At 40.5% G+C, this 22,087-nt stretch overlaps 1 protein-coding gene across 7 annotated transcripts in view; it reads right to left on the bottom strand.

The window, feature by feature from the left end:
* The window catches only part of SRPK2 (SRSF protein kinase 2), a 109,277-nt gene that overhangs the window by 29,088 nt on the left and 58,102 nt on the right, over positions 1–22,087 (bottom strand). For 4 of the 7 annotated variants that reach the window (XM_072147203.1, XM_072147196.1, XM_072147197.1 and 1 more), the window contains 2 exons: positions 11,142–11,287; positions 2,994–3,102 (listed from right to left, as the gene is read on the bottom strand). In XM_072147203.1, coding sequence (XP_072003304.1) covers positions 2,994–3,102; positions 11,142–11,287 — 255 coding nt within the window. Of the gene's footprint in view, positions 1–1,476; positions 1,595–2,993; positions 3,103–11,141; positions 11,288–11,597; positions 11,718–14,516; positions 14,534–22,087 lie in introns of those variants that run through there. The other 3 variants (XM_072147201.1, XM_072147198.1, XM_072147202.1) reach the window with 3 other exon arrangements.

The following is a 22,087-nucleotide window of genomic DNA, read 5'->3' as shown; positions in this document are numbered from 1 at the left end:
CCGTGGATATAACATTTAGGGGGCACAGAGCCGTGGATATAACATTAAGGGGGCACAGTGCCGTGGACATAACATTAAGGGGGCACAGAGCCGTGGACATAACATTAAGGGGGCACAGAGCCGTGGACATAACATTAAGGGGGCACAGAGCCGTGGATATAACATTAAGGGGGCACAGTGCCGTGGACATAACATTAAGGGGGCACAGTGCCGTGGACATAACATTAAGGGGGCACAGTGCCGTGGACATAACATTAAGGGGGCACAGTGCCGTGGACGTAACATTTAGGGGGTACAGAGCCGTGGACATAACATTTAGGGGGTACAGAGCCGTGGATATAACATTAAGGGGGCACAGAGTCGTGGACATAACATTAAGGGGGCACAGTGCCGTGGACATAACATTTAGGGGGTACAGAGCCGTGGACATAACATTTAGGGGGTACAGAGCCGTGGATATAACATTTAGGGGGCACAGAGCCGTGGATATAACATTAAGGGGGCACAGTGCCGTGGACATAACATTAAGGGGGCACAGAGCCGTGGACATAACATTAAGGGGGCACAGAGCCGTGGACATAACATTAAGGGGGCACAGAACCGCAGACATAACATTAAGGGGGCACAGAACCGCAGACATAACATTAAGGGGGCACAGAGCCATGGACATTTTATTGATGAGGGGAAACTACTGGACATCTTATTATAGAGTAGAGGCTGCATTTCCCACCCTAGGCTTATACTCAAGTCAATACGTTTCCACACTTTTTTGTGGTAAAATTAGGTACCTAGGCTTATGTTGGGTCGTCTTATACTCAAGTATATACGGTAAAATACTGCTTTTTTTTTCCTTTAGAAGTTAGCAAATATTCACATTTAACAACAGCTCTCATAAGTAGAGCCAGAAACAAATGTCAGTGGCATAAAATGTGATTTTAGCTTGGGCCTCACCACACATTAGCCTCTAAATTAACAGAAGGAAAATTTACAGCTATATCTTTCAATTACATACTGTGTAGGAAATATGCAGTACTATTTTTTACTGCATGTTTCAACATTTACAATGCAGAGGATGAACTCCACAAACAGCCCTTTTTAAGTGCTTTTGTGGCAGGTGATTCCACAGTGGAAAATGAGGCAAAATAACAAAAGTTTTTATTTTTACAGTAAGTTTTCTGGATTTTACCGTAACAACAAATGCAAAATACAATGGTTATTGCTGAGAACAATGAAAACAGCAAAAAATAACACCTAGCCTAGAATGAAAAAGTTTATAATAGCACATAGAAAGGCCTAAAAAAAAAAAAAGCAAATAAACTTTTTATTAAAACTGCATAAAGCAATAGTGCAGATAATAATAGTAATCTTTGGATCTTTTCTATTTTATTGAAAAGAGAAGTCCCGTGTCGGAGTTAAGATGCTTTATATATGAAATGAAGACTTGTTTCTGGCCCTTGTGAGTACCGACTCACTCACCCACTAGGGATTATGTCCACATTTGCAGTCTCAAGGTTCGACAATAATGATCCAAGCAGGTTTGCTCAGGTTGCAGTTTTATTACTGTGATGTTCACAGGGTGACAGCAGAATGGAAACTGTTACACGGAGTCTAAAGGACAGAGATCAATTTATATACAATGGTCTTGCATAACAACAGTTGTTACGTACTTCCTTTTCCTCAACCTTCTACAAAGGGAAATATTCACTATGAATGGAAAGAGTTCATTATTAGCCTCCTTCACTCATCTCTTTGCACTGCAGGAGTAGGAGTTGAAATAAGGCACAGATTAGATGCTTTCCTTAAAGGGATTGCCCATGAAAGAAAATTCTCAAGTTTCCACCCCCTAGTGATGTTTACACAATAAAGAACATTTTAACCCTTTACTTTACCGTTTTATTGCTGTTTTAGCTCCTATAACTAGGTGATGGTCAGTGTAAGATTCCAGAGTGTGGGCGGGGACTCTCTAAGCAGACACTTTATAGTTCCTCCAGCTCTATGAGCTGACAATGTGGTTAGATTACCAGGGTACAGGTTTATATACACTTTCATTTAGCTTCTAAACATTCACTAGTATCTGACACATATAAAGAGAGACGAGACAGATCAGAGATAAGAAATCATAAGATCCATGAGATGCATATCACACATGACATTCTCAGCTGTACCATCACAGCCATAACATATGGTCAGCTCTAGTATATACCTCTCTCCCCCACCCCTGGATAAAGACCTTATCTGCCTGCAGCTTGTAGCTTTACTTTCCTCACTATTTGTTGTTGCTGGCTGGCAGGAAGTCAGGTGTGTGTGCGAGAGCTGGAATGGAAGGGTGGGGGCCACTGCAGAAAGGCCACTGTCAGACAAAAGAACGGACGGTTCATGGTATTCTTGATTTACGGTGCTGGGACAGGTATTTAGAAGGGGATTGTGTCGCATGCGATCGGCTTTCATGGGACAGAAATCGGGGGAAAGGCCGTCAGACGATCCGAATGATTCGGACTGAGCGCGGGATTTAAGATTAAAATTGTTTCGCGACCAATGCACTTACATACACCGGGAAGACGATGGTTAACTCTGTTGGACCTGCGAGGGGTAGCGACAGATGCAGGATATTGGGCGCACAGTGCATTGTCATCGGACAATGCACTTTCGGGAATTTTACCGGACGGGTAAGTAAATGTGCCCCAATATGTCTGCTGCCCCTAAACTCTGAAGATCCAGGGTGGAGTACAGGGGCAACCAAACTTTCATAAGCCAGGTTTGATGGAGACAGGTTGGAATTATATCTGTGAAATGCTGTATTTTTATTAACAACATTGAATAAGAGAATGTGTTATTTTGTTATCCCGAGTACATTTAAGAAACTTGTCTTCGTGGGAATACCCCTTTAATAAGGTATGTTACAAAGTTTACTATTATCACTTGCACTATACATTTCTGCAATTAGAAAATGCTTTAGGATTATACTTTTTAAAAAAAGAAAAAAAAAATCTTACTGCATGTCCCAACAGAGCCAGACGGTGGAGAAATGACCCCATCCTAGCTTCCTTATAACGTGGTAACGACCATTAAACAGATCTCCTATTTTCACAGGATGGTAGCCACCTGTAGAAGAAAAAAGGGAAAACTGCTAAATATTACTTTCACACAAACAGAATTACATGCAACAACTGCTTTGTATTTTGTTGGTCACCTTTAAACAGACTTGCATAAATCACCTCCAAAGTTGCTGTAAAGAAGTTTAAAGCGGTTATATACTATGAAGAGGTTATTCAGTGTTGCCTTGCACTAGACTACGTGCACAACTTTATTGGGGGCCGGAATCTGGCCATTAAACTTTGGCTTCAGATCAAGCCTTCCCCCCTAGGGGTCTACTACACTTGTTCATGACGTGGTGAGTACACAGTGTCTCACTGCACTGTGACCAAGCCAGGCGGCCACTCTGCTTCCTTTGGACAATGAAGCGGTGAGGGCCGCTCATCCCCCTCCTTTCTCCATTCATCTGTATACTTCATGCAGGTTCAGGCCTGGTTGAAGCAGACGGTCGTGTGCATTTAGTAGGCCAATTGCTCACAAACGAGTTCAGTACAAGAAACTTGCACCAAGCGTTGGGGAGGAGGGGAGCGGTTCCCAGTCTGAACTTCAAACTACTAGACTAAACTGAAATGCTGAAAAGGTTGGTCCAGGAAATCCCGCCAGAGTACATTTCTTGGACTGGACTCAATGGTGCTCAACCAGCCTTAAAATCTGTCTGTGCTGGCCTCCTACAACAATCGGCAATATGGTTCTCACACAGCTGGGTCCACATTCCATATTTTCTTACGTTTATGCTAGTGAAACCTCACAAGGAGTTTCACCACATAGGTGTCCAAATAACTTGAGGTTGTTTCATACTTCCTTAGAGTGGTTTCATCTATCCTCCCCTATTTATTTTCTTTAATCAAACATTTTTATTAACAATTTTGTACAATATTTTGAAACAATATCCTCCCCTATTTCTGGAATTATTGGACTAGAGTCTTTCGAAGCTGTTAGAACATATCGTTGCTCAAAACCTAAGATGTCTACAGGAAGATATTTTGTGCAAATAATGTGCAGATATAGTTGGGCTGTGAGGATTGAGTCCACTTTTCGAAAAGATGTAAGTGTGTGAAGCACTGTAAAAGTTACAAGACAATTTAAACCAGTGTGCACCAAAAAATTATGCCTTTGTTTCTACTCTCTTTTAGTCAATCCAAGACTTGGGGAACAGAACTGCGAAAGGATAATGGGCATTGAAGAAATGTTGTCTATGCTGGTGTGAACCAACGCCTGGTCCACTTATGTGCAAAAATTTATATGAAAATACTCCGCAGATTGTCATTTGGAAAACCATATAAGCTGCCTTTTATGATGAACAAGCGGTCACTGTGAAATGCAAATCTGGACCAAAATGTGAAATTCCAAAATGTGAAAAAAAATAATGAATCAGTAAGTGACGGTAAGTACATAAAAACTTGTTATCCGCCTTTATTCAAGATCCATCTTTAAAAGTAAGAGTGAGTGCGGTTTGCATTCAAAACATGTTGGCGAGCCGATGCAACATATGTCCTATGTCTTTTGGAATAGTTTTAAAGATGGATCTTGAATAAAGTTGGATGACAAGTTTTTATTTAAACCTCAACACGTTTGGTGCTGGATTCGAATGTGCTGGATCTTCAGCACATGTAGTGATGCGTCTCTTCAGACTGGTGAGATGGATTGCCTTTTATAATAGATACATGACTGTACAATATTTTTACTAAAGTGATGTCAAAATTGCTAAAAGCAGTCTATTAAGTGAAAAAAATAATAACATGGCACATGTACCATATATACTTGAGTATAAGCTGACCCGAGTATAAGCAGAGACCCCTAATTTTACCACCAAAAACTGGGAAAGCCTATTGACTAGAGTATAAACCAAAGGTGGGAAATGCATTGGTCGCAGCCTCCCCCCCAGTATACAGCCAGCCTGCCCCCGGTAGTATACAGCCAGCCTGCCCCCGGTAGTATACAGCCAGCCTGCCCCCGGTAGTATACAGCCAGCCTGCCCCCGGTAGTATACAGCCAGCCTGCCCCCGGTAGTATACAGCCAGCCTGCCCCCGGTAGTATACAGCCAGCCTGCCCCCGGTAGTATACAGCCAGCCTGCCCCCGGTAGTATACAGCCCAGCCAGCACTTAAAAAAAACCCCAAAAAACTTATATACTCGCGGCTGTTGACGCGGCTCCTTTTCTGGCTTCCCCGCAGCTCCTCCTCCTTTCTTCCGTCTTCTGTAAAAGCATGCAGGATGGGGCCACATTAACTGCTGGCAGGCGCTTTCTATGACGCGGCCGCTGCTGACAGTATGGGAGATAACATGGCCGTGCTCTGCAGGCTGTTACAGAAGACGGAAGAAAGTAGAGGAGCCACGGGGAAGCTAGAAGAGGAGCCACGCAGACATTGGGGAGCTGCGCTGTGCATCAGGGACGCCGGAGAGTGAGTTTATAAGTTTATTATTTTTATTGACTCGTGTGTAAGCCAAGGTGAGGTTTTTCAGCACTTTTCTATACACAAGTATATAGGGTATTCATGTTGGGTGTTATTGCGCTCTGTGGTTTTATGTATAAATTCCATTACAATGTATTAGTCCCATCCTCAGACGCAAGCCCTGGCCTGGGCCCACAATAGATATGTCCACTCCAGACCCCCCCCCTTGCAGGAAATAGACAGTGACCTCACACTTGCTTTACTTTCCTTATTACACTGTAGCTAAAAAGATATATTAATGTATATTCTATCACCCTATTCTACACATTATGCTACTACTAATTTTAAGAAAGAAACTTGTCCTCTGGACACATTATTCTAATAGTACAACTAGGCCTCTATATGGCACAAACATCCTGGATAGATATTAGCCAAACATCCTGGATAGAAATAGTTATTGGTCTAAATTAACTTTATCTGGCTAATGTGTCTAACGGCGGTTCCACTTTGGGGCATCCAAAATGGAAGGTCAGTGTATGTTATGTGTAAACTGTAATGCATAATGTGTTTGTGTGTATGTGAGTATATGTATGTGTAAGCTGTATGTACATGATTTGCATATATAAATGTATGCGTAAGTGTAAACTAAATGCATGATATGATATATGAGGCATGCGTATGCGTGTGTATAAAGATCATTGTGTATGTGAATGCATACAAAAATTTGAATAAAAGTTAGATGCAAGTGTATGTGTATATGTATTTGATAGTACATGCATAAGTGTGTGCATTAAGACTACAGTCACATCTAGTTTCTACCTTCAGCTGCAAGCATACATTGAGAGGATTCCCAGTGCATTATTAAATTGGAGGGCTACAACGTATCCCACTGTATTTTCCTATAGGAATCAAAAGTTATGTTCCAACTAATGATATGCATCACTACCTGAGTGTTACTTTAAATGTGTGTCACATCTTAACGAACATGGTATGTGTTCTCATTAAGGTACTGTTGTCATCCGTATCACTTCAGCTTCTTAAGTTGCAAGGTATACACACATCGCACATTATAGATGCAAGGTAATCCTAGTAACCCATGGGACTGTCTGAGAAAACCATGAAACCTGATCATCAAAGATTATTGCCTTAACGGCAATGAGCCCCGCCACAACAAGCAGGTTGACAGTTAATAGACATCTGTATTTAAATGAAAAAAAACATAACCTAAGAACCTAGCAAATGTCATTTTTTTTTACAGTGATATCAATGATGATCAAACATTAATGGAAAACTTGATACATTTAGACTGAACAGGGTACAGTCACGATTTTATAGACATACAGTAGCAGTTTACAGCAAGTTTCCAATATACTTGGTGTATCAATTTCAGTTTTCTATATCTCTGCTTGCAGTCATGCTATAGGAAGCCTCGACGTTCATTTCCTGTGGATAGACATCTGTCCTTAGTCTTATGATGGACACGCAGGAGCACGAGCCACTAGTATTACACAGCTCTGATTACTCTGTGCGATATACCGACCTGTGCATCTGGGTGTCCATCACAAGACTATGGACAGATTTTTATCCACAGGAAGGAAACATAAAAACTATCTTTAACAGCAAGCAGAGATCTTGAAAACTGTGCTGAATTGATACAGAAAGTGTATTGGAAAATTGTACAACTTTTCCTTACAAAAACCATATCAATTATTTGCTGAAAGTGGACAACACCTTTAAGCAATGTTGGAAATTCTTGTAAACAGCAGAGTTTATAAATGAAACATATACGGCACACAGTATAGAATCAGAAACTACACATGAAGAGTCTCCGAGTAACCCCCGATCCCTGTCACCACCCAGTAGCAATATTCATTTAACCCTTTCACGACCCGTGACGTAATAGCACGTCACGGGTCGGCCGCGAATGCATGGAGAGGGCTCACGCGCTGAGCCCTCTCCATAGCCGGTAAGTCTTTGCTGCATATTGCTAGCACCGATCGCGGGTGTTTTCACCTCGATCGCCGCCGGCAATGCTGCCGGCGGCTTCAAAAGGATGGCGGTGCGTGGGCGCCGCCATCTTTTCGAGGATCGCCGCTCCCCGTGACGTCATCGGGGAGCGGCGATCCGTCGCCATGGTAACCTCGGGTCTCGCGAAGACCCGAGGCTACTTCAGGTTAACCCATGCATTACAATGTGCTATTAGCACATTGTAATGTATGAGTAGTAAAATCAACATATACTGCCATACTGTAGTATGGCAGTATATGATAGGATCGTGCAGACCCCCTAGGGTTAAAGTACCCTAGGGAGTCTGAAAAGTACTAAAAATAAAAAAAAGTTAAAAAAAAAAAATTATAATAAAAAACCCTAAAAACTCAAATCACCCCCCTTTCCCTAGAACTGATATAAATATAAATAAACAGTAAAAATCATAAACACATTAGGTATCGCCGCGTCCGAAAATGCCCGATCTATCAAAATATGATAACGGTTTTTCACTGCATTTAATCCCGTAACGGAAAATCGTGCCCAAAGTCGAAAATGGCACTTTTTTTGTCATTTAAAAAAATTAAAAAATTCTATAAAAAGTGATCACAAGGTCGAACAGTCCTAAAATTGATAACATTGTAAACGTCATCAAAAGCCGCAAAAAACGACACCACCCACAGCTCAGTACACCAAAGTATAAAAAAGTTATTAGCGCAAAATCCCATAAAAAATTTTTGTACAGGAGGTTTTAATTTTTTTAAATGTATGAAAACATTATAAAACCTATACAAATTTGGTATCCCCGTAATCGTACCGACCCAAAGAATAAAGTAGACCTGTCATTTGGGGCGCACAGTGAAATCCGTAAGATCCAAGCCCACAAGAAGGCGGCACAAATGCGGTTTTGTACCAATTTCACTGCATTTGGAATTTTTTTCCCGCTTCCTAGTACACGGCATGGAATATTCAATACCATCTCTATGAAGTGCAATTTGTTACGCAGAAAATAAGTCGTCACACAGCTCTGTACATGGAAAAATAAAAAAGTTATGGATTTTTGATCAAGGGGAGTAAAAAATGAAAATGAAAAAACAAAAAAAAGGGCCAGGTCCTGAAAGGGTTAACTCATCTCTTTACATGATATGAAAAACAATACAGGTTACACATTGTTATTAAAAACTTTTTGTTTAAACTACTATAACTAGTGGCTAGGCAAGCCAAATCTTTCCTTTTGAATAGAGCAATTTCTAAAAGGATAATAAATATATCTAGAGGACATTAACCCCTTAAGGACGCAGCCATTTTGTAGCTTAAGGCCCAGCCCGATCTTTTGGATTCTGCCATGCATCTCTTTATATGGTTATAACTTTTGAACACTGTTACTTATCTAAACGATTCTGAGATTGTTTTTTCCCCACATGTTGTACTTTATTTTAGTGGTAAATTTTGGCTGATAAGCTTTGCGTTTATTTACAAAAAAAGAAAAAATTATTAATTTTTAGAAAAATTTGCCATTTTCGAAATCATCACGTTTTCAGGCAGATCGATTTACCACCTAAATAACTTGCCGCATAACATTTCCCATATGTCTACTTTACATTTTCATAATTTTTACATATTAAATTTTACATATTTAGCATTAAAACCCCCTCTATAACCCACCCATTTTCAAATATTCTGCTCAAGCTATCAGAAACAGCTTTTACGAAGATTGTTAACCCCTTGAGATCTTCATAGTTATTGAATCAAAATGGAGGTGAAATTTGGAACGGTCAAATTTTGTCGGTTATACGTTCATTTAGCCCTAAAATTTACACATTTCCAAAAGATAAAAAGAGAAAATCCACCATACAATTTGTTATGAAATTTCTCCCGAGTGCAGAGACCCACCACATGTGGCCGTTACTTGTTTTATGGGTGCACGGTGAGGCGCAGAAGGGAAGGAGGGCGCTGCAGCTGCCAGGATTTTAGTTTCCTCATTGGCGCCTTTTGAAGGCTATACAATTTTCGCTCTTTCGTTATTGGGGCCATGTGACGGCATTTTTTTGCGGGATGAGATGCTTTTCCCATTGTTACCATTTTGGGGATGGTATAATCTATTGTTGAAAATTTAGGAACTTTTTTTGATTTCACGAGTAGAAAAGCATCAATTCTGTACTGGATTTTTTACTTTTTTTTTTCGTGTTCACCGTATAGCCTAATAATCATGTTATCTTTATTCTATGGGTCGATACGATTACGGGGATACCAGACATGAATATTTTTTCTTATGTTTTACTAAATTTGCCAAATAAAACCCTAATGTGGGGGAAAATTTATCATTTGTGCATCGCCGTCTTACAAGTGGCATAACATTGTTACATTTTTGGCTACAGAGCTGGTTGATGGCTTGTTTTTTGCGGGACATGTTGTACTTTGCAACAGTATTATTCTGGAGCACATATGTTTTGTTGATCACTTTTTATTGCATTTTTAGTGGGATTCAATAGGTAAAAATCATAATTTTTGGCGGGTTTTTAAAGCCGTTCATCGTATGGGTTCAATAGTAATTTAGTTTTATTCTACGGATTGTTACGGACGCGGTGATACTATACATGTGGGGTTTGTGTTATGATTTAGACTTTTTTTGAGTGTTCTATGTCTCTTTATATGTTTTGAGGCTTATGGGCATTTTTAGCGATTTATAAAGTTATTTTTTATTGAAAAACATTTATTTTACATTTTTTTACTTGATCCACCATGGGACATGAACAAGCAATCATCTGATTGCTTGTTCATGATAATATCCTGCAATACTCATGTATTGCAGGGTATTAGCAGTGCCAGCCTATGCACATGCACATGGATGGATGATGCAGGGCTGAGTGTGTATGTGGATGGATGATGCAGAGCTGAGTGTGTATGTGGATGGATAATGCAGAGATGAGTGTGTATGTGGATGGATGATGCAGAGATGAGTGTGTATGTGGATGGATGATGCAGAGCTGAGTGTGTGTAACTGTATGGATGATGCAGAGCTGAGTGTGTGTAACTGTATGGATGATGCAGAGCTGAGTTTGTGTAACTATGGATGATGCAGAGCTGAGTTTGTGTAACTGTATGGATGATGCAGAGCTGAGTGTGTTTAACTATGGATGATGCAGAGCTGAGTGTGTGTAACTATGGATGATGCAGAGCTGAGTGTGTGTAACTATGGATGATGCAGAGCTGAGTGTGTGTAACTATGGATGATGCAGAGCTGTGTGTGTAAATGTATGTCTGTGTGTGATGTGCTTTAGTGCAACCAACAGGGATATTTTAATTGGTGTAAAATATATTTTTCCTTTATTTGTAAGCCTAAATCTGGGGTGCGTCCTATAGCAAGAAGCATCTTATAGTCCGAAAAATATGGTATAACTTTATTTTATAGGTGATCCCGACATGTCAAGATAAGCAAAAGACAGTGCAGGGATAAAAGGTGAAGAGGAGTGGGGATGAACATTTATAGGTTTTATAGATCTGAATGCAGCGGGCAATCAGAGAGCCATCGGCTCCCTGGTCCAACATTATAGTATTGTGGGACCACAAAGAGTGGGTATTATACTACCCACTGCATGGGCACACTGGAGGGAATCTACTTTCTCCCTCTTTCACCATTCTTAAATGCGAGAGGCTTAAAGTCGTCACCTTTACAGTAATCAGCAGGGTCTTCTTGTTCTTCATCGTCAGAGCCTAAAATCTCTTCCTCTGGCTCAGGTGGTGTTGGCTCAGGTAGTGGAGGGGGTGGTGGGGGAGGAGGTGGAGCTGATGGAACTTTCTGTTGAGCCTCCGGCCTAAAAAGAAAAGAAAAAAAAAGAAAAGAAAAGAAGCTGAGTTCTTTTGTCACTTGTGACTGCAACCCAAGTCATAACAGTTTGATCACAGGTTACCTTTAAGACATTCTGACACTGGCCTAAAAAACTACTACCAGTAAGTTATCTAGCAGCATTACACCTTCCAGACCATGTTTCTTTCATAGCCCAACATGCTTCCATCACTGAGAAAATCAAGTGATATGTAAACTGGTAGTATAAAGTCAAGGAGGCGGAGAGTTTAACAGTGAAGTCAAGCTCTCCCTGCCTCTGAACACCTCTTGTGACTTACATCATGCACCAGACTTCAGGAGATCTGGTTAGTGATTTCACTGGGTGCAGGACCATCATATAGGTATGATCACCTATAATGTAAAATTCAAAAAGAGTGATCCAATAGTTATAGCTATAATCATGGGTAAATCAGAGACCGCAAAATATATTTTTAAAAAAATATTGTTTGTAACCCACAGCAACATCACAGTACAGCTTTACATTTTCAAGGGACAAATTTACAATGTGCTTACATAGTAATAACATAAGAACAGGGTCTGCTGTGACAGTATTTGGGTCAAGAGTCACGTAGGCTGGAAACAATATAAGAAGATTATCACAGTGCCTAGATCTATAAGTAAGAGTCCCTTGTGTCAAACAGAAAGTAGAGTCCAAGGTTTTTTTCCTCAACTATGGGGCCATTTTATTGCCATACCTTCTGCCCATGTTAATGCAAAAATGGAAAAGAAAACCCGTTTCCGACCGGTACAGAGAACAAATATTGCAGACACCCCAATGTATTGCTTGGGGGGACGGGACGGGGGGGACTAGGGCCTCAGTTTTGAAAGGCAGTGAGCTCTTTATTTAGAAAGCACTGCGGTTTCCTATCCACTGTGGATAGCATAAAATACAGATTATTATTATTCTAACACCCTGCAATATCAAACCCCCCCAGCCTTAAGATCTGAATAACCAAAGGCAATGCAAAACTGGAACAGCCAATTCATATCCGAGGATGCCTTTTAGGCTTCTGGTCTATATTTATTCTTTGGTCAACAGTTAGTATTTATTTGGGGATTGGTCTGAGTTTTGCATTTATTTTGGGATCTGTATGCACTTCTGAGGTGAATGTCTAAGATTTGATTCTGGGCATAATAAAATAATAACTTATAATAACTTATTATAGCAGATTAAAAAAAAAGAAGACAGAATATAACACTGTTATACCATTAGCCATTTCAGACCAATACACATCCGACTACTTCTAATACTGGTTCTATCATTGCTGTTGTTATAGCAACACCTTTCCTGAAGCAATGAATCTTGCACAAATATATGAATGCAAGTATGCATGCTTGTATGTATGTATGTATTCCACACACCAGTGGTCCCTAGAGGTGATCAGGGGTTACCAAATTGCCATAAAGGCAGAAAAAATAACGTTGACTCTAGAAACAATGCAAAATGTGAAAAACTAAAATGTTTGGTTTGTCTGACCATTCGATAAGCAGTAGAAAATACTATATGACAACAGCTCTGGTGACACTAAGCACAAGGTAACCAAATAACATCACCCACTATAAATTTAAGCTTTGGGAGGGTTAAAGAATGGCTATAAGTGCCCCCCCCCCATTTTAGAGAGGGAGGGGATGTCACGAAGGGGGTGTGCATAATTAGGAGCCCAGAGCAGTGTGTCAAGACTAGTGAGGGACAGTGCCGGGATCAACATCAAGAGGAGCATAGGTAAGTATTTGTACATGTTTCTACTATTATGTAGGTCACATAACAAGGCACCATGGTACTCTAAGAATAGTCTATGGAATGGAAACAAAACACACGGCCCATGTAAGCTTAACATATGGTCACATATTTTTATTACATCATAGGCACTCCCAACATCACAAATGATGCTGCTCATAAATCAAGTAGATGATATACTGTCTATGCAAAGGATGGCTGGCAGAAAATGAAGGATTTGTCAATGAGAAAGAAAATGAAGGTAAATTTAAAAACAACATAATTTCAATGATTTATTAGCACATGTTAACAGGGCCAGCTGCTAAAAATAAAGTATGAAATGAAGCAGTGCTGATAAATATTGTATGGACTGTGAAGGACAGTGCTGCTGGATACTCAGTAACCGGCAAAAATACAATCAATGTTACAAATATAGAAACTCATGATATCGGCTGACAAAATCTGGACTACAAAACATAGTGGAGTTTGTAATATATGCAAGACCACAATCGTTACATTATCCAAAATTATCAAGCAATATATCTCTATCATTTGTGGCTCTGCACCACACATATTGCATTTTATAGCACATACATGAACTTTCAACTTTCTCTGGGAATGTCCGTTTTGTATATCGGAACATTTTAGATTAGATCTGACAGAAATCTATGCTAGCTCTTTTATTACACCAATGGACATGAACAAGGATGTGCAACAGCGTCAATAAATGTAGCCAATCCACACATTTCACTCGCACAATATAGAGCATGTTGGCCCTTTTCTGCTGAATACCAAACGCTAGCCAACTTATTTAGTCATTCGAAGAAGAATCCATAGCTAAACCACCGTATAAAACACTGAATGTAGAAACATAGTCTCAGAAGGCAGATTGAATCATTGCTTAGGTACTTTAATTCTGATTTAAATATTGAGGTCCTCTTGACGGTCACCCGATTGACCAGACGTGACAAGTCCTACAGCCAAACAACTAAGTGGCATCAGGTTTCAAAGAGTCAGACTCCTTTAATATAATTTAAGAAACATGTTAAACAATAACAGGGAACAATATTTCAATCATTTTTTCTATAAATAGTAAGAGGAAAATAAAGAGAACATAACTAATGAAACCATCTTAGCACACTGAGCAGAGCGGGTGGAGATGAACCTAGCACCATAAAGCGTCTATGACATCCAGAGTTTAGTAGCTATGACAACCGGCCGAGCCAATCACACAGATCAAGTATATGTCACGGCTTGAAAGCTCTGACTGCAGAAGAATAGGAGCTAAACTGGAAGAAATGAATTGCTGAAAAGAATTCTAGGGTATCCTGTCTCCAACGCCTCTGGAATGGAAGACTATTTTTCCTATACATTAAAATAACATAGCAACAGTGCACAGTGATTGGATAAAAGCTTACCAGAAATAATTATATGGAGGTGAATAATACAACAGTGTAGACATGAATGAATGAATTCTTACATTTGTGTGTGTCTTCAGTGATATAGATATCTGGAAAGCACAAGTAAATCACAAGGACTGCTCTATAAGCTTGAGTGCGTCACTTGTCCCGATGGGCACTGAGCAGGATGTAACAAACCATATTAGGCAGCACATCCGGAAGCTGTTGTGATACCAAACGCTTATGTCTCATTGGTGAGGATCTACACATACAGACATGTCTTAACACTCACAATACTTGCTCTGCTGACATTCTTCACAGCGTGTACTGTGGAAATGAAAGCAAAATAATTTACAAACCAATGACCTAGAATCTGACACTCTCTGGTCTTGTTATTTTAACAGTCAGAAGTTGGATTTTGATTTGGTTAAATATTGTTTTTGCTTCAATATTAATGTGTTTTTCAATAGTATCAGAGGTCCCATTAACATTTTTCTAGTAAAATAATTATACTCCTCTTACCATTTTTGAGGAATATTTTTAGCCGTATTTTTAGAGTATGAAATTTTCGGTAACACAAATAAAATAACTCATAGGCATAGATAGTTACTAAATGGCTATTTATGGTAAACTGTATCATTAATTACTGTTTTCTGTACTTAAAGGGAACCTACCACCACAAATCTACCTATAAAGGTAGATTGGGTGGTAGGTGGATCAATGGGACGTGAGGAGAGCCCTTTTAAGGGCTAATCCTCACGTCCCTGCACTTTTTTAATAACTTTAATTTGGTATTTATTCAAATTTACTTATGCGGCTACCGGGGCGTGGAGTAGCCGCATATGAGATTACACGAGGCGGCTACTCCACGCCCCGGTAGCCATTTTACCACTCCTACTCACCCATCTTCGGCGCGCAGCTCCGTGTAGCTGCGCGCCCTCGTCCGGCGATCCTGCCGTCTGCGCATGCGCAGAAGAGCAGGCCCGCGCCTGTTTCGGAGTTGTGACCTACGCGGAGCTGCGCGCCGAAGATGGGTGAGTAGGAGGGGTAAAATGGCTACCGGGGCGTGGAGTACCCCGGGACTCACTTGTTTCTTTGCAGTAATTCTTTTATTCAACAGTCACATAGTTTATTCAGTCAGAACGTGTTTCGGCTTACATTCAAGCCTTTATCAACTACTAAATGTAATGCTTAGATGAACATAATATATACAATTTGGATGAGTCCCCTACTGTTGACGTCACACCGTTAGTAAGTAACATCATTGCAATACAGAATACATATGTAACCTGCATTACAATTATGCATTTTGTTGATATTAATCGTTCCTCTCCTATCCTCCACATCCTGTTTTGGATGTGTACCTTAACGTTTGAGCTGTATTTCTTTAGCATTGCTGTGTAGTTTTTCTTTTAAAACTGGTTTGTTAATAAGGAATAACTTTATGGGATTGTCCGGTTATAGAAGAAACAACCGCCACCCCACAAGGTAAAATTACCATTTTTAGCACTATCTGACTCTATTTTATATTACAACCATAAAGATAAACAATTATTCGATTATGATAAATTCCTGTTGAATTGCAAATATATTATAACAACGATCAGATACAAAAGATTTGATGATTTGACATCTTGATGGTATTATCTGTACACAATTATGCTGCATTCCTAAGATTTTCTATGACATGACAACGTGTATTTAACATTGTAGATACTTTTAGGTTTGAATGTGTATAAGTTTACACCAGATATACGTAAGTTACGTCATCGAATACCCAATCTATTTAACCTGTGTATCACATTTGTTTGTTTGAACCATGACTAAGGGTGCACAAAGCACCTGAAACGCGTAGGCTGGTACTCCACGAACGATATATTTGCCATTTGGTCATTATGTTTTCATGCATACTCTCCTATTTGGAGTAAATTATGCTTGACAAGAGGATTTTAAAAGGATTTTCCGGGGCCGGAGTGAATATTTTGCTGGAGTACTCCTATACAAACAGCTGGTGAACTGGTGGTCTCACACCTTGATTTGGACTTACTAATGGTGTGACGTCAGAAGTAGGAGACTCATCCAAATTGTATATATTATGTTTGTCGAAGCATTACATTTAGTAGTTGATAAAGGCTTGGATGTAAGCCGAAACGCGTTCTGACTGAATAAACTATGTAACTATTGAATAAAAGAATTCCTGCAAAGAAATGCTGATGCCTATGGCTGATGCCTGAGGCCCGTCCCTCACCAACAAGACTATGGCTGATGCCCCAGGTCCCCCCCTCCCCGACAAGATTATGGCTGATGCCCCACATTATAAATGAGTCCCCTGCTTTTATTATACATAGATTACATATACCAGTGATAGTATGGTAACATTCCATAGGATCGCAGTTATCAGTTATCTGTATATACAGACATGCAGAAAGGAGGCACATCGCACCTTCACTGCATGTCTATTAATCTCTTCTGCTATGGAAAAGTTATTGAAGTCACGAGATCCACCCGATAAGCACAGACTCAGTATGAGTGCTGTATTCGGGGGCTGCTGTGACAGGGGACTGATAATATCAGTCCAGGATCGGAACAGGATCAGGCTGTCACACTGAAAGCCTGATTCTGCTGTGGGAACAAGCTCCTCCATCCGCCGTATAAAGACATCTGGCCAGAGCGTAAGCAGCTCTTATACTGAATAACCCAGCTCTGGTCACATGACCATCTATTGGGCCCGACCTGCAGCAGTGAGGACCATGAAGAGGCTGCAGCTCTCAGCCTGCTGTACAGAGAGGGAATTTATCAGCATGGGACTTTATTGAAGTGTAAAACTGACTGTACAAGTAGGCAGAAATCAATCTTTGCATTGCAATTCCACACAGAGACCTGCAGCATATAAGTGACATGCTAAGAATAATAAATATGAAGTGGAAAGCTGCTGATTATTTTTTTTTTTAACCAGTGCGTGTATGGGATTTGGATGAATGCCATACACTACAACTATATAATACTGTAGATATTCTCCACATAAAATCCTTGTATAATATGGATAGTTTGTGGGCATCCTTAGAGGGGTATTTTGAGATACATTTATTAATCACATACCCTTCTGATTGGTACTCAATATTAAATTAGCTAGGGGCCGAAAATGTATAGCCCCACTACACAATGGACTGAGCTGGTCTTGGTAGATTGTTTAAAAGCCACAGTGTCTCGTCAATAATGACTGCAGGAACTTAGTGGTAAAATACATTGGGTAATGTATGCAAAGTGCTGTCAGATGTATGCCAAAGTGATATACACTGTAAACCTATAAATATTTGCTAACATTTAGAAATTCACAGAAGAAAAAACTACAAAATTAAAAGAATCAGACACACCTGTAACTAAGCCAATTCAGCAATGTACATCACTGCACAAACCATGCAAAATATTTTTCTCCCAAAAACACAAACAAATGATTGGAATGATACCAATATTTGCGCACTATTACATTTATTAGAGGAGAGAGAATTTTACAAATACCTGAAAAGAGCAAAACAATGTGCGCTTACTCAATGGTGAGATAGGTCTTTGAATCAGACAAAAACATGACATTCTGTGATCTATTTTGCATTGATTAAATAGCTATAGAAGTCTAAGGGTGTTTCTAAGACTTTGTTCTTAAAAACCTAACCAAGCCTAAGGCCAAGAGCACACAACTATGGAAAGGGCTGTGTGACGCCCCTTTTTTTTAGTGAAGAGCCACAGAGCACTAGTTTATACCTAATCTTATTAGTAAGGGTTCATTCACACGCGGTATGCCCGCCGTGCGGGCATACCGCCGTGCGCTGGAGAGGAGGAGGTGACCCCTCCTCCCTCCATAGAGAATAGCAGCGCACGGTCGTACACACGCCGAAAGATAGAGCATGCTCTATCTTTTTGCGGTGTGTGGGCCGGATCGGTGCCACACATGTGTAGCACCGTATCTGCGCCGCTATTGCAGTCTATGGGGACGTACATGCGGCAGCAAATTTGCGGCCGCATGTACGGCCCCGCAGACGGCAGTGTGAATGAGCCCTAAATATGTACAAATGGTGTTCTAGTGAGCATGTCAGTGTGTGCTCTTTGGCCTAGGTTCTAGCAGAACAATAGAATGTTGTGATTTTTGCAAGTCATTTAGCAGTGGTGCATCCGTACTTTCAGCATACTGATCACAGAGAACAGAGTGAACGTTATGTACAACTACTGTTCTACTTCTCATACACCAGAGCTGGCACGTAGCAGAACGCCCCTGGCACAGGAAAAGGGAGTTAGGAGCACACAATAACAATGCTAGAAGTGGACAAAGTGGTGTAAAGCTATGTAATGTGGCTGTCACTATCATGAGGTCACTGCTTGGCACAGTTTTGGAGGAAATCTAGAAGGCTGTGTTTAGGTTCCGCCATACAACACACATACTATATAGGGCTTGTTTACATGTCTCCCAATAATCCATATTAACAATGAATGTATTTTTTCCCAATTATCTTAATTAAGATAATTGAAAAATGGACAAAAACTGTCAAAAAACTGATGCGGTTTCAAAACGCATGCATTTTTTAGCGGACTGCTTAAAAACGGCCTAAAAACGGGTTCAAAACGCCACCTATGACAACACCCATATTCTTATTTTTCTGTGTGAACATGGATTACGATTAAGACAATACTAAATTTATAGGCAGCAGACTATTAAACTGGCTGCACCAGGTTTGTCTAACTATTCACTAGAAAGAACATCTTTGGAGATTGCACACATGTTTAAGAAGTGTTTGAGCCAGTTTTATGTTGCGGCTGCACTGTTTCCGACAAGACAGAAAAAATGTACACCTAAAATGGTGTGTCAGTGCTTAGTCAGACACATTTAATACAACAACTCGACAGAATTGTGCCACACCTAAAAAAAAGATGGTGCACACTTCCCGAGTAGCGCAGGCTGTGCCAAATTATTGAGGCAAACTGAACATTTGATAAATATGCGCTATAGTTTTTTGCTTTTATTCTCATTTAGCACAAATTAAACTTTTTTGAGAGACGCGTGGTATTTTCATTGGAACCAATCTGAGGTACACATGACCTTGTTATCAAGGTTTAATTTTTTTATGTGCACTGAAGTGACAAAAAACAAGCAAATGGATTTTCTGGCTTTGTTTTTTGTAGATAAGGGTGGTGTCACACGTGACGTTTTGAACCAGTTTTTAGTTTATTTTTTAAGCAGTCCATTAAAAAACGCATGCATTTTAGAAAATGCATCTGTTTTTGTCTGTTTTTCCCAATTATATTAAGATAATTGGGAAAACAGACAAAAACGGTAAAAAAAAGTATGAGTTTTCAAAAAACCTCATGTGTTTTTTAATGGACTGCTTAAAAACGGACTAAAAACGGGTTCAAAACGCCACGTGTGACACCACCCTAAGGTGTAAGGCTGCATTTACACAAACATGCGGGGATGTAAGTACGGCCGCAAGCTTGCATAGATGGCAATAGCTGCACAGAACAGTCCCTCAACGCACTGTTCGATAGCCGCAAAAAAAATAGAGCATGCTTTATCTTCGCTCGGCTGGGCATACATTCATGTAAAGGCAGTTTTGATCTGCACTGTTGAAGAGATGTAGAGGTATTGCCTATTGATGAATTAGGTGTTAAAAAAAATGGTGATATATACCCTTCAAGTACTGAGCATTACAGTCCTGGTTCCATGTTTAATAATAATCATAATCTCTATTTATTTAGCGCCATCAAATTCTGTAGCGCTTTACAAATCATAGGGGACATATACAAATATAATATTACATTACAAAGAACAAACAGTCATATGGAACAATAGGAGTAAGGGGTCTGCTCACAAGAGCTTACAGTCTATGAGGACGAGGAGGTGGACGTGCATGAGAGGTTCGAATTAAGGTAGAGATTAATCCAATATCACTGGCAGATCGAAGAACACGAGAAGGTTGATAGACAGATGAGAGAAGAGAGATAGGGAGGTGCAGCATTATTCAGAGCTTTGTGGATGAGGGTTATTATTTCAAAGTGAATACGGAAGAAGACGGGCAGCCACTGCAGTGATTGGCACAAACTGGAGGCATCCGTGTAGCGTTTGGTCTGAAAGACGAGCCTGGTTGCTGCATTAAGAATAGATTGTAGAGGAGAGAGTTTAGCAAGTGGAAGACCGATTAGTAGGGAGTTACAGTAGTCTAGTCGAGAGTGAATAAGTGCAACAATTAGCATTTTAGAAGTTTAAATTGTCAGAAACGGTCGGATTCTGGAGATGTTTCTGAGATGCATGCGGCAAGATTGAGCAAGAGATTGAATATATGGTGAAAAAGAGAGGTCAGAGTCCAGCACAACCCCAAGACAGCGGGCCTGCTGCCTCGGTGCTAAAGTGATCCCACAGACCGAGATAGAAAGGTCGGGGTTAGGTAAGTTATTAGATGGTGGAAAGAAAAGAAGTTTGGTCTTAGAAAGATTAAGTGCCCTGGCACCACAACTAACATTGTGCCCATCCTGCCCTCTCCTAGCAGGGAGAGAGCGGAGCTGCCATAGTGCCGACCACGAGGCAATCATCATCATCAGTAAACAATCCCCCATACCTGACAGCCCTGTAACAGGGGAAAGAGAATGAGCCACAGGGTACCCCACAGGAATAACACCCTGGCTGAGGAGGGAAGGAGAAGGGGCAGAGGGAGACCGCTTAACCCCTGCTGCATCACCCTGCATTAACCCCCAGCAGCCCATACCTCTGAGATCAGAGCTCTCTGACACGCTAACTTTGGTGTTATTAAGGAGTGAAGAGTATCAAAGAGCCTTTTGGGGTTGTTAGAGAGAGAGAAAATTAGAATACTAAAATAGTCCTGTTTAGCAAGGTGAAGGGCAGAGTTATACGTTTTTAAAATAAATTTGAAGCGTAAAAAGTCTGCGGATGTGCGCAACTTTCTCCACAGACGTTCGGAAATCCTGGAGCACTGCCGAAGGAAAGGAGTTTGTATGGTGTGCCAAGGTTGCATGCGTCTGTGTTGAAAATTTCGGATAGTGAGTGGTGCCATCTCATCTAGCGTGCTTCTGACAACGTGATTATAGTGGTTAGTAGCCAGGTTTGGACTGGTGAAAAAGGAGATGGGGGACAGTTCAGGTTTTAAGCTTTCTGTGAGTTGGTGAGTATCTTTTGCACGTGGGTTCCGGTATGAATGACGGGTGGAAGGAATCTGAGAAAGTAAAAGAAAGGAGGTTGTGATCCGAAAGTGTAAAGGAAGAATTGGTAAAATTGGATATTGAAGATGATCGGTAAAAGAACAAATCAAGTATATTTCCCTCATTATGAGTGGGGGAATCGCAGAGTTGTGAAAGACCTAGAGAAGTAGTTAGTTCTAAGATCTGAGAGGCAGGAGGGGAAATGAGAATGTTAACAGGGATGTTGAAGGTTGGAATGTCACAGGACAGAAAGTGAGAGAGCTAAGAGGCAAAGTGGTCAAGGCACTGATAGGGTGAGCCAGGAGGACGATATACTACAGCCACACGAAGAGAGAATGGGCAGAAAAGTCTGAGGGTGTGAAAAGATGGGAAAGTAGAGAGGGTACAGGAGGAATGACCTGGAAAGTGCATTGTGGAGAGAGGAGTATGACTACCCCACCTCCCTGCCTAT

Source organism: Engystomops pustulosus, chromosome 4 (genome assembly GCF_040894005.1).
Source record: "Engystomops pustulosus chromosome 4, aEngPut4.maternal, whole genome shotgun sequence".
Classification (NCBI taxonomy): domain Eukaryota; kingdom Metazoa; phylum Chordata; class Amphibia; order Anura; family Leptodactylidae; genus Engystomops; species Engystomops pustulosus.
This window is presented reverse-complemented; position numbering and strand designations above follow the sequence as displayed.